Here is a 13,622-nt window from a genome sequence, read left to right on the forward strand (position 1 = left end):
GAGTTAATGAAAATATTTGCTTTGCTTGATATAAACAAAGTTTATGGGTAGAATTTGTAATTAGATAACTCTCTAATTTTCTTTTACCCTTCATTCCCCAGTTTTTTGCTTGTATCACATTGGAGAATACTAAGTATTTAAGAAAATAAACCTTTTTTCAGTAACAAGGTTTACTATTTTTTTCTGGTGTTGACATAATAGATACATTTCTCCCTAATTTTGTTGTGTCCCCACAAATTAAGGGGCTTGAAGTCTGGTTTGGGGTTTGCTTTTTTTTTTTTTTTTAAGATTTATTTGTCAGTGAGAGAGCACACAAGCAGAGAGAGAAGCAGGCTCCCTGCTGAGCAGGGAGCCCAGTATGGGACTCAGTTCTAGGACCCTGAGATCATGACCTGAGCCGAAGGCAGATACTTAATCAACCGAGCCCCCCAGGTATCTCGGGTTTGTTGTTGTTGTTACAGGTTGGAAATAGTTGTGTGTGAGTAGGGAAGATGGTACCTTGTCACAGCACCTGCTCCTCTCAGGCCAGTCTAGCAGTTAAACTAGCAGGTCTATGATTTAGATAGTATGAGGACAGCCACAGGGCAAACCACATGGGTAACTCTTCGAGGTGCCCCCCCACTTCCTCTGTGCATACCTTTTGGGGCTGTGGCCTCCGTGCTTTCCAAGTTCTTCTCCATCTCCTAGTGTTCCTTGCCAGATATCCAGGACATCAGGCAACCAGGCACCATTCTTGTAGGCAGAGCGCCTGCTTGCATTCCCTGCATGAGCCCAGTGTGGTGGTGGTCACATGTTCCAGAGACTGGACCAGAGAAGTCAGCTCTCCTTCCCTCTGCTTTCTCAAATCTCCTCAGTGTGCAGCTTGCTCGGCCCCAGTGGGAGTTTGCATTACTGTGTACCTGCAGCTGTGCCTTAAGTTCCCTTCCATAGACAGAAATCACCAGAGAAGCAGCCGGGAAACCTTGTGTCCTGGCTCAAGACCTCAAGGAGGTAGTTTAAAGGATTTCTGGCTGATCTCCAGGGGTGTAAGAGCAGCTCCGGGGTCCTGGCCATTGGTGGTGGCTTCTTACAGTGCAGATCAGGAAGCAGGGCAAGCGAGGGTTATAGGAGGACCAGACTGGGGCCCTGCTGCTGTTCACATAGATTTAGGATGTAAGGATTTCCACTAATTCCAGCTTCCTTCCCCCAGGGACAGAACGTTTGTGTGGATGTTCTTGTTTTTGAAAATTCTAGTGAGGGTTTCCTGGTAATTCTGTTTATTTTTTCAAATGCCAGTCGCTTGGGCATTTAGTGATAAATCTTTAATTTCCCAAGTCTGTTAAAACCTATTAGAGCCCTAGGTGGCTCAGCTGGTTAAGCGACTGCCTTTAGCTCAGGTCATGATCCTGGACCCCAGGATTGAGTTCCCTATTGGGCTCCCTGCTTGGTGGGGAGCCTGCTTCTCCCTCTGACTTACCCCTCTTTTGCTCTCTCTCTCTCTGTCATTCTCTCTCAAATAAATAAATAAAAATAAAATCTTAAAAAAACAAACAAACAACAAAAACCCTTCAGGCATAGCTGGCCCAGGGGAGACTCAAATGACCTTTCTGATGTTGCAAACTTACCTATTGTGGGACCCATGGCTTTTCCATTCACAGCTCTGCTGGTTCTGAGTTGCCTTTGAAAGCCAGGCATGAGCCTGTCTGCCTGTTTTAACGCCAGCCTCACCCCCCATCTGTGCACGGGGTGCATACCTCCCAACATGATGAATGAGCACAGCGACACAATTCAAACTTGAGAGTTTAGGTCACGTTTCTTTTGAGTCTTGCACACAAAGACCGACAAAAATTGAGCTTCCGATTCAAATCCAAGCCTTGGTTTTTCAGAGTCAGGAAGGTCTGGTAAGGACCAGTTGGTTAGTACTTAGCAGAGAGGCTAGTTTGCTTATGAAGAGCTTCCTGTGTTTTTTGCAGCTCTGCTGTATATAAAATTAGAGCTTGTAGATATTTTCATCATCAGGGTAAAGGTTTACCTTCTCTCCTCACCCAGCCTCAGTTGCTTCTTAGTGCACTCAGGAGGGGAGGAAGGGATGGATAGGGGAGGAGCAATAGAGGAGAGCTTCTTATCAGAATGCTTGAGGACCAGCTGTATCTTTTCCAGAGAGGCTGATCTTAGCCAACATACTCTTCCTTTTGTCCTCTCTATACTGTAATTGTGTCCTCTGTATTTTGTTGTTGGATCTGCTTACACTAGAGTGTCTAATTTCGTGATAGTAAGCTTGTTTGTCCTTAAGTTCATTTAGGGGCTGAATTCCAGGGAGAACCTGCTTCATCAGTGAATCCTGTTTCCAGTCCCATGACTAAAAGTTGGGCTGGTCGAGTTGTAGGAAGGTGTTTGCTGTGCTGTGGGGATTGTAGTGTGGATCTGATGAGAGAAGAGGTCTATGGTACTGGGGAGGAATGTTGAAGTTGGGAGACTCTCCCTTGGGTTCTCTTATTGGAGAGAAGTGGGGGGAAGCCAGGGAGTTCTGGAAAGCATCTGGGTGTTTGAATCTATTCTATGATACCTATGTAAGATCCCCTCCATTACTTGAGCTGAAATCATAGTTTCTTTTTTTTTTTTTTAAGATTTTATTTATTTATTTATCAGGGATAGAGGGAGAGAGCACTTGAGCGAGCACAGGCAGACAGAGAGGCAGGCAGAGGGAGAAGCAGGCTCCCTGCTGAGCAAGGAGCCCTATATGGGACTCGATCCCAGGATGCTGGGATCATGATCTGAGCCGAAGGCAGCCGCTTAACTGAGCCACCCAGGTGTCCCGAAATCATAGTTTCTTATGGATCATTCATACTTGGTCTTAATCTAATCTCAAGGGACGCATGGGTGGCCCAGTCAGTTAAGCATCCAGCTCTTGATTTCAGGTCAGGTCATAACCACACGATCCTAGGAACGAGTCTGGCATCAGGCTCTGTGCCCAGCAGGCAGGAAGTCTGCTTGAGATCTGTTCCCCTCCCTGCTCATGTACTCTCTCAAAAAAATAAGTCTTTAAAAAAAAAAAAAAATCTAATCTCGAGGTGCATGGGTGGCTCAGTTGGATAAACGTCTGCCTTCGGCTCAAGTCATGGTTCCAGGGTCCTGGGATCGAGGCCCTCATTGGGCTCCCTGCTCAGCGGGGAGTCTGCTTCTCCCTCTCCTCCCTGCTCTTGCTCTCTCTTGCTACCTCTGTCTCTCTCATATAAGTAAATAAAATCTTAAAAAATATATATATAATCTCAGATTGGTGGCTTTCTGGACCCATTGTTAGGAGTAAAACTGGGCTAGTTGATAGGATAGAGAAAAGGGTATGAGGTATGGAGTTCATTGATAATTGAGTGGTGCAACTTGAATTTTTTCTCACATGGTAAAAAGTCCTCTAAGAATGGTAGAAATAAAAAAGAAAAAACTATTAAGAAAAACAACATACACGTAAGACATAGGGGAATTATATTCTAAGGATGTAGTTCTTAGGAATTAATCTACTTATAATTGATGATCTAAATTCAGGTTTTTCTCTCTTCACTCCAGGAGGTGACTTTGGTCCAGAGACGTCCCCCCAAGTCCTGCCCTCTGGCCATGGTGGCGACTTTTCCGTGAGCAGCCTCCCTGTAGCAGAGGACACCTACAGGGTGAGCTTGGCCAAAGGTGTCTCCATGTCTCTGCCTTCATCACCTCTGCTGCCTCGACAGTCTCACTCAGTGCAATCAAGATCAAATAAAAAATCTCCAGGTAACTGAACAACCAAACAGCACCCAAACTCGTTGGTTATATATGTAATGCTTTTATTGAAATGAAGCAAAACTGGTGCTTATAAGGAATTTTCTGGGAAGTTGTTTTCTTTGTTACAGTAATTTCTGGAAGAAGAAAATCTTTTTTTTTTTTTTTTAACTTATTTGACAGAGAAAGAGAGATCACAAGTAGGCAGAGAGAGAGGGGGAAGGTGGCTCCCCGCTGACCAGAGAGCCCGATGTGGGGCTCGATCCCAGGACCCAAGATCATTGACCCGAGCCGAAGACAGAGGCTTTAACCCACCGAGCCGCCCAGGTGCCCCTGGAAGAAGAAAATCTTTAAAAAGAAAGTTATGATTTAAATACACTCATTTCTTTAGTTCAGCCTATATATAAACTTTTGATTGCTCAGGCTAGACTTTTATAAATATTCAAGATCTTGTTATCAATATTGATGTTAATCATTGGTCTTGTTTTCTTGGTCATGAATTTGGGAATGCTGTAATCTAAACTCATTGTGGTACATTTAGAAGTTCTGGATTTTGGCAAGGGTTATCTGACAACAGTTCATTTTTTACTGCCTAGTGTTACAAACTGATGTCCTTTCTTTGATTACATCACCCAGCATTGGAACAATTATAAATTTTTTAAAAATTCAGACTTATAAAGGGGTGGGAGCAAGGGTCTTACAGATTACTTGTTTTAAAGTATTTTGGCTTCCCTCATCATGACCAAGTTTTTGCACTTAACATTACCAGTGAAAACCAAATGTTACTTAACTTTGAGAGGTTATGGTTCAGATGTGAGGAAAGCCTTCTGGAAACCTGCAATCATGAGCATTCCTCTGATGTTTTAGGTTTGCTGAGCATTTGTTTAGTGAGGGCAGTATAGTTTGGGGCCTTTGTTGACCATATGGGGGGGTGGAGGGGGTAAGGATTCTTCTTACATACACATAAATGAATTTGGAATTGGCCTAAAATGTGTCCTGGGGCTATAAAATTGGAATCTGTTTTTCTGGTTTCCTAAGTATTTGTATTACTTGACACGTGATAGGCATGATTTCTGAATCTTTTAGTGGATATTTGCAGTTTGTGTGGTGACAAAATTTAGAAGGCAAACCTTGAGGCTCTGAATGTTAGAAATGGTGCTATGAATTGGTAAGTGTCCAAAACGCTTTATTGTTCTAGAGCTTTCTTATTTTGGACAGCATTGTTTACAATCCAGTCATTAGCTGGAACTTGGAAACCCTTTTGGTATGAAGCAGTTTCCTGTGCCAAGGAATTTGACCTGTTTATCAGTATTTGGGGAAATTCCTGGAATGTTCTTCTTTCTCTTTGCCGTTCCCCACCACTATATCTTTTGGTCAGATTTCTTCCCTTCTTTCAAATTGTGGTTCCCACACTGCCTTTCTTGATGGTTACCCCATTGGAGTTATCTTCTCCCTACAAATTGTGCACAGCATTTTACTTTTTCCTTTATCAGCCCTGTCATTTGTCCTTTTCCCATTGAATCAGTGTTTTTTATGTGTAGCCTGTGTCTGATGGGCATGGATAGGCATGATGGCTTCTTTGAGTATACTTCATTTATATAAAACCGATAAGAGAATTCTGAACCTCTCTGGATTTTATTTATTTAAGAGAGAGAGAGAGTGTGTGAGAGAGCATGAGCAGGGGGGAGGGGAGAAGCTGATTCAGTAAGCCAGACATGGGGCTCGATCCCAAGACCTTGAGATCATGCTCTGAGCTGAAGGCAGACTCTTTACCCCTGGGATCATGACCTGAGCCAAAGGCAGACAGATGCTTAACTGAATAAGCCACCCAGGTGCCCCCCTATCTGGATTCTTAGGGGACCTTGGTTGAGGGTAATGCAAGTGCTAAGTGCAGAGACTCTGACCTTTGGTAGAATTTGCTCTCCTATAGTCTGTGCTGCTGCAAATGAAATGATGCAGCTTGGGCATTAGGTCTGGTGAGACTACCTAAGAGCCTAGGGAATATGTATTTCAGAGAGAATTTTATTAATGTTGTTATTATTATTATTTTAAAGATTTTATTTATTTATTTGACAGAAAGAGAGAGAGAGATCATAAGTAGGCAGAGGTAGGCAGGGGTGGGGCACGGGAGGGGGTTGGCCAGGGGCAGGGGGCAGGTTCCCTGCTGAGCAGAGAGCCAATGCGGAGTTGATCCCAGGACCCTGAGATCATGACGTGAGCCGAAGGCAGAGGCTTTAACCCACTGCGCCACCCAGGCACCTGAGAATTTTATTATTAACAGATGTTTGTTTTAGTGGGACCTGAATCTTTTTAATCTTTAACTTGATTTTTGCAGCTCTGTCGAGATACACAACTATAACTTGTAAGTTTAAGGTGTAACACATAGTGATCTTATGTGCGTATATAAGTAACACATAGTGATCTTACGTGTGTATATGGCAAAATGATGACAGTGAGGTTAGCACATCCATCCTCTCATAGGTACAGTGTGTTTATTTTGTGGGGTGTTAGTGGGCTGCTAAGTAGTGATGAATGTCATGGTGAACATGGAAGGGATGGCTACCCTGAAGGTTCTCAGAGGCCACAGGCTCTCACGGGCCAGAAAGCCCTGAAGACGCCTGACCAAATTTGGTATTTTAGTTTTGAGAAAATATTGTATAGTTTGATTTTCTCCATAGGAATAAAATTTGTTTCTGCTGAATTCTTTGTGCGGCAAGGCCTTATGAACAGAAGGGAGTAGTTGTGTGACATTCAAACTTTTAATGGATCGAAGAGAATATTCTCCATATTAGATGCTTTGGGTCCAAATTAAATACACTAAGCAGATCCTTCTCTAACGGAGCCATGTTTGTGCTTCGCCCAAATTTGTGCAGCAAATTCATGTCTCACAGTGGTGATTTGCCTTCATTATCTTGGCAATTTTAATTCAAAAGGGAAGCTAAGGGCAGATATGCTTGCTTAAAAATGGCAGTGACTCAGAGTACAACAGACAATAAACAATGTTTTTCCACAATGTCTAATGCTCATAGGTTTCTGTTTAAGCCATATTATATTGTTAGAAACGTATCCAGAGACCAAGTGTTCTACCTGCCTGTAAAATTAGTTGGCATATGGTTGTGAACGTGCATTGGATTTAAAAATAGCCATCTATTTAAAAAGCTCACACTGTTGTTGCTAATGATACAGTAAATATGGTGTGCGTGCTGTGCCCATAGGCACTGAGCCCTCCCCGCTGCATTCCCCTTACACCAGCCAGGCTGGGTTTCAGGATCTTGTGATCATTCAGAACCAGCTCTGAATTACCGAGATGACTTCTGTTCTCATTTGTATGATAAGACCCTTTTCTCTCTCTTTTGTTTAAGAAGGTGCATTTTAAAAAAAAAAAAAAAGGTAAGAAAATCTAAACCTGTTTTACTTGTTTGGATAGAAACTCTTCACTAATTGATGCTAATCAAGAAATGTCAGGGACTGAAACTTCTAGCAAAGGTCAAAGACTATAAACCCCTATAATAGGCACTCCAAGTAGCCTGTTTAAATGAAAGCTTGTATTTTAATACAATAGGTGATTAGCTCTTGGGCCATGGGAACTCTGGGCCAGAGACAATTTCATTAACCTTGCAATAATGTGACCCTGCATTTTTCATGGTTGAGTTTCTTACATTCCACTCATATTGCTTGGTAATATTATTTGCTCTCATACTACCTTGTTCCATATAGTTATATTTTTTCACTTGTTAGTCTAAAAATGCAGTTCTTGGGTTTTGTTTCAATTTATTTCCCCCCTGGAATGGAAACTACATTTGCTGGTAAAGAAAACAAGCGCCAGTATCCATTATAGTCCTGTGGTGGTTGCAAGCTTTTTTGGATTAAGAAATCATTAATATTTGTAATGTATCCTTTTGTCTTCCAGAGAAAACAAAGCCCATTTCCTGTGGTTTATTTATTAGTAATATCATTAGTTACTTTATATTTGGATTATATTTCCCAGATCACTTTGGGCCCATTATGCAACACTCCAAAGGTAGGGCATGAACGGGAAGCACGCTTTTAAAATACTGTGATGGGGTACAGCAGTAGAGGATGGAAAGTGGGGGATACAGCTTTTTTCATCTGTGCTTGTGTGGCAAGACTTGCTGGTGCCGGCCCTTTCACTCGGTTCTAGGTCCATTTCTTGCTGTAGCCATTTTGGAAACCGCCCTGGCTGGCTGTTTCTTTAAGAGAGGAACCTCCAAGTTGACTGGCTGTGAAGTGGAAGTCATTCTGCCCTTTGATTTTTGGACCATAAGTTAATCGTCTGTCCAGGCCCTCCCTGTCTCACCCTGCAAGTGTTTCTTATAGAAAATTAGTGCTTTTGTTTAAAAAGATTTTTTTATTCTACTTCATCAAGGGAGCACCAGGGTGGTTCATCCAGACCTGAAACCACACGTGCATGGTCTTTTTTCACTTAATATAATATCATGAACAATTTTCAGTTTGCTTGGAGAACTTGAGATTTAATGTCTTCTGTTTCAATATTCCGTGGTTGATTTTTAACTAATTTCCAGTTGTTAGGTATTTGTTACTTTTCAGGTTTTTAAATTGTAGCATGAGCCTAGATATTTTGCTTTGTTTTTGCTGTTCAGTACCTACGAATTCAGAAATTTTAATTGTGGTAAAATACAAGTAACAGAATTTACCATCTTAACTATTTTTAAATGTGTAGCCCAGCCGTGTCAAGTTCATTCACATTATTGTGCACCCAGTCTCCAGAGTTCCTGATGTGATTGTACTTGTCCAGTAATTTTTGTGCACATCTGATATCGTAAGAGTGGCAAGTTCCCAGAAGTGGAATTATTGAACTAAATGGACTGTGTTTTTAAAGATTCTTGGTACATACCGCCCAGTCACTTTCCAGAAAAGCTGTATTGATTTCACATTCCCTCCCGCATTCTTTGAGAGGCTTCTTTTTGAAGTTAACAGTCTTCTGGGAACCATCTCAGATGGATAGTGCTGGTGCAGTGCTTTGTCCGAATTAGATAGAGGGGGCTGAGAGAAGTCCTCCTGTCACCTTCCTCTTTTTGAACTTCCCTTTTGTCTGCACTGCTCAGACAATTCCCATTTTCTTTCCTTCCATGATACTGTGTCAGGGGAATGATCGCAGCTGAGTCAGATCAAGTTCACGGTCAGAAAAAACACTCAGCTGGCCTCTAGTTTTAGCTACAACCACACTCTTTGTTATGTGGGGAAGATCATAGACATTTTCTATTTTTTTTTAAAAAGATTTTATTTTTAAGCAATCTCTACACCCAGCGTGGGTCTTGAACTCACAGCCCTGAGATCAAGAGTTGCATGCTCCACCTACTGAGCCAGACAGGCGTCCCTGGATCATAGACATTTTAGAGTTGGTGAGGCCTCCGGACCAGGTCAGGCCGTCCGTGCCAGGCCTCTTTGCAAGTATGGAAGGCATGGAACTTGCCCCAGTGTGGAAGTTACTGGTGGAGCTTTGGCCTATGCCCAGGTCCCCCGCTCTGTCTCCAGCATGTTCCCTGATGCCACTCTGCATTGTTCTGCCTGTTCATTGTTGACACATGAGCCGTAAATGACAGGGCTTTGTGTTCTGGTTACATGCACAACAGGAGGCTATGGGCTTCATGTACCCACATGCGTCTGTGAGGCTCTTTGATGGGGGAGGGGAGAGAATAACTCAGGAAATGGCCCAGTCCCCGCCCAAGCCTGCCTGTAGCGCTGGGCTAGTATGAGGCCCTGCTTTCACCTCAGTGGTGTGGGCCACAGTTAGGGCTCTGATTTTCAGCAAGGACAGTTCCTCCTGCTGTGGTGAATAGGAAAACATGCTTTGTTTCCTCCCAGAGACTTGATATCTGATAGCCTCCTCCAAGGAGTAGGCGGCTGCCTGTGCCTCACTGCCACGCCCAGCTGTGACCCGGACACACACACTCTGTTGTTCTGTGTTTACACACTGAACCCACATGCATTCCTTTGCTCCACTGTGAACCTGAGGACCTTTCTGAGTGCCCTTTATTTCCACACCTGTGATCCTGGGTCACCCATATACACTTTGTCGGCGCCTCTGACACGCCCCAGAGTTTTAAAGAAGACTGGTGTCTGCGTCTGCCTTCAGAGATTCTGATTTAATGTATATGAAGCATGCCTGGGCATTGGGATTTAAAAACAAACAAACAAACAAACAAAAATAACTTCCCAGGTGTTTCTAATATGTAGCAGAGTTTGAGAGCCACTGGTAAGGAATTAGAATTATAGGACATAATTGCATATTCTTTTTTAATGAAGGTAAATACACTGATATTAGCTTTAGTTTTTAAATTTTAGAAATAATATTTGAGGAGGAAAAGACATTACAAAAATGTACTAAATAGAGTTACCAGTAAATCTGGGTTTCCTCTTACCCCCAGAAAGACCACCTCTTTTGACACTCGGTTCAGTGTCTTTCCTGCCCTGTTTTGTAGTACAGATGTGATGGATTTGACCATTTGCCTGAGCACTGCATGTAAGACGTTCCCAGTTTTCCATCAAATGAAGAACAGTAGAAGAACATTCTTTTATATTAATATTTAAAGGCATCTCTACTATTTTATTGCATAGACTGTGCAAGTGGGATAACTGGGTGGATACTAATGTTGAGAATGGATTGTGATATACTTACCAGTCATTGGTACCTTTTTCCTTGGGGACCTTATTGTGGTATTTGTCTAAGGTTCTACTTGGGCGTCTTACTGGATCATCGTAGCTTTCCTGTTACTTACTCGCTTTAAGGCTATCAGTCATGTAGGTCACAAAAGCATTTCCCCAGATTGTTGTTTTCCATTTAACTATGTTTATAAGTGTTTTATGACTTACTAAAGTTTTTTGTTCTCTCCGTTCAAGTTTACATACTTTTCTATTGTGATTTATCCCGTTGCATTTTTTAAAAACAGCTTTATTGTGATGTATCACATACCATATAATTCACCCATTTAAAGTTTACAGTTCAGCGTTTTTAGCATTTTCACAGGGTTGTGCAACCATTGCCACAGTCTAATTTTAGAACCTTTTTATCTCCCTTAAAAAAAACCCATTCACATTAGCAATTACTCCACATTCCTGCCTACTTCCCTCCCCCTCTCCCTAATCCACCATCCCGCAGCCCTAAGCAAACAGTAATCTACTTTCTATCTCTGAGTCGCCTATTCCAGGCATTTCATATAAATGGAGTCCCGTAATGTGGGCTCTTGTGACTGACTTCTTTCATGTAACAGTGTTTTCTAGGTTCATCCACTTTGCATGTAGTATGTATCAGTACTTCATTCTATTTCATTACCTAATGTTTTATTGTATGTATACACCTCATTTAAAAATCCGTTCTTCAGTATGTGGACATTTGGATTTCTACTTTTTGTTTTTTTTAAATAACGTTATGAACATTTGTGTGTGCATTTTTGTGTGTATATATCTTTTTCCTTTCTTGGGTATATACCTAGGGATAGAATTGCTGAATCATATTTTGGAGCACTGCCAAAATATTTTCCAAAGTTACTGCAACAGTTTGGAGTCCCACCAGCAGAGTGGAGTGTGAGATTTCCAGTTTCTCCACATTCTTCTCAACAATTTTTGTTGTCCGTCTTTTTTTTTTTTAAATTACAATTGTCCTACTGCATGTGAACTGGCATCTCCTTGTAGTTTTATTATTAAGTTGTAATAATGCTTTTTCTATTCTAATTACAAGTTATGCAGTATACAAATTCCCTATCATTCTATGAATTGTCTTCACCTTCTTGATAACTGTTGTTTCAAGCACAAGTTTTTAACTTTGATGTAGTCCAGTTTATTTTGTCACTGTCCTTTTGATGCTCCAAGACACTATTGCCTAATCTAAAGCCACAAATACGTATGACTATGTTGATTTTTCATACATGTTTTGAGATAGGGGCCAACTTCATTCCTTTACATGTGGTTATCCATTTGAACTGGTGCTATTTACTGAAAAGACTATCTTTTTCCCTGTTGAATGGCCTTTGACCAAGTCACTGCTGTGCTCTAAACCAGCCCAATGTTCCACTTCCCCCTTCACTTTATTCCCCTCCCAGTTCCTGAGGTCAGAACTTCTATTGGACTTGACCTCATGTGTGGCCTACATCTTTTGCTTCAGCCAGCCTTCCTTTGTGTATCTCCTTTTCCCCATGTGAGAAGTAACTTCTTGCTCCAAACACTTGTAGCACGATCTCTTCCCTGACATTCCCAGAGCTCCTTGTCTTTGTTTCTTGTCTTTTTTTCCCAATGGAAGCCTTGGAAATAGGATCTAATCACTTTTTTCAGTTACCCTGTTAAAATGGATAGGAGTTTAGTAATTAGCAGTCATCAGCCCCATGTGATTGGTTGAAAATAGTAATGAATACATAAGCCATTTCAATGTAATGGTACCTTAGGTTTTTAAAGTTAGAAACATAGTTTCCCCCATATCTAGAGAGAATTGATCCTTTATAATTAAGGTCCTGTCTTACTACTCTGTCAGGACTTTGCTATCAATTGGCAGTGAGCAAAGGGGGGAGTATCTTTTAAGCTGGGTTTGTCAGAGGCCTTCTCAATGCTACTTTTCTTTCTTTCTTTCTTTTTTTTAAGATTTTATTTATTTGAGAAAGAGAGAGAGAGCACACAAGCAGGGGGAAGGGGCAGAGGGAGAAGGAGAAGCAGGCTCCCAGCTGAGAAGGGAGCCCAATGTGGGGCTCTATGCCAGGACCCCGGGATCATGACCTGAGCCAAAGGCAGACGCTTGACCGACTGAGCCACCCAGGCATCCCTCAACCCTCCTTCTCTATGCTCCTGTCATTCTGCCATGTTCTCTGCCTCTTGGCATTTTTGCTGCATGTTTCCCACCGCCTGCGGTTAATGATGACTAGAGGCTTTATCCACTCACGCTTACAGCCACGTCAGCTGCACCCTGTGGTGGTGTCAGATGGCAGCGAGAACAAACCCCAGTGCTGTGCTCAGAAATGAGTCTTTTTACCTCAAGAAAAAGATGGGGTGGGGGACGCCTGGGTGACTCAGTGGGTTAAGCCTCTGCCTTAGGCTCGGGTCATGATCTCAGGGTCCTGGGATCAAGCCCTGAGTTGGGCTCTCTGCTCAGCGGGGAGCCTGCTTCCCTTCCCCTCACCCCGTGCTGCCTGCCTCTCTGCCTTCTTGTGATCTCTCTCTCTCTTTCTCTGACAAATAGGTAAAATCTTAAAAAAAAGAAAGAATGAAAGAAAGAAAGAAAACAGATGGGGGCAGGGAGAGCAGTGGTGGGACTCGCTTCTTTTCGATTTCTGATTCTCAGACAGAAGTAACAGAAGCCCATGGAAGCTATGGTACCTGTAGTTAACACTGATGAATGTTATAGTAGAAATAGATGGGAAGGAAAGCTTGATGCGCCATCTTGAATTCTCAAGCTGGTCGTGAAACAAGTGTGTATGTGGGGTGGAATGGCTAGCTGTGTTCTAGGTGGAGGGGCAAAGGTGTGCATTGGAAAGCTGAAGGGAACACAGAATGGGGATCTCCAGAGGCGAGCTCAGTAAGAACCAGAGTGCCTTACAAAGGGAAAACTGGGACCATGGGACCATGGGGAAAATCTTCATTATCCAGGCCCGGTGTGTTGAACCAGTAAGCTTTGCCTCTGGTGGCTTATGGAGAGTAGCTGGCAAATAGTTACATATGGAACCCTTTGTTTGCACAAGCGTTCTGAGAAATAAAATGTTAAGAAACCCTTACAGGAAAGTGTAACTTTCTTACCATTTTCATCACCAACCAGATCCTCCTTTATTGGTCAAAGGTCCTAAGTGGCAGTTGATGAGGTCACTTACTGTTTTTTTAATAGAATTTTTTAAAAAAAGAGCAGTTCACAGCAAAACTAAGTGAAATGTCTG

General features: G+C 42.4%; 1 protein-coding gene across 8 annotated transcripts in view; it reads left to right on the plus strand.

The window, feature by feature from the left end:
* TANC1 (tetratricopeptide repeat, ankyrin repeat and coiled-coil containing 1) overlaps positions 1-13,622 on the plus strand; it is a 235,339-nt gene that overhangs the window by 105,528 nt on the left and 116,189 nt on the right. For all 8 annotated transcript variants that reach the window (XM_044242126.1, XM_044242124.1, XM_044242121.1 and 5 more), the window contains exon 3: positions 3,541-3,741. In XM_044242126.1, the coding sequence (XP_044098061.1) occupies positions 3,541-3,741 (201 nt within the window). The remainder of the gene's footprint in view (positions 1-3,540; positions 3,742-13,622) is intronic.

Source organism: Neovison vison, chromosome 3, assembly GCF_020171115.1.
Source record: "Neovison vison isolate M4711 chromosome 3, ASM_NN_V1, whole genome shotgun sequence".
Taxonomy (NCBI): Eukaryota; Metazoa; Chordata; class Mammalia; order Carnivora; family Mustelidae; genus Neogale; species Neogale vison.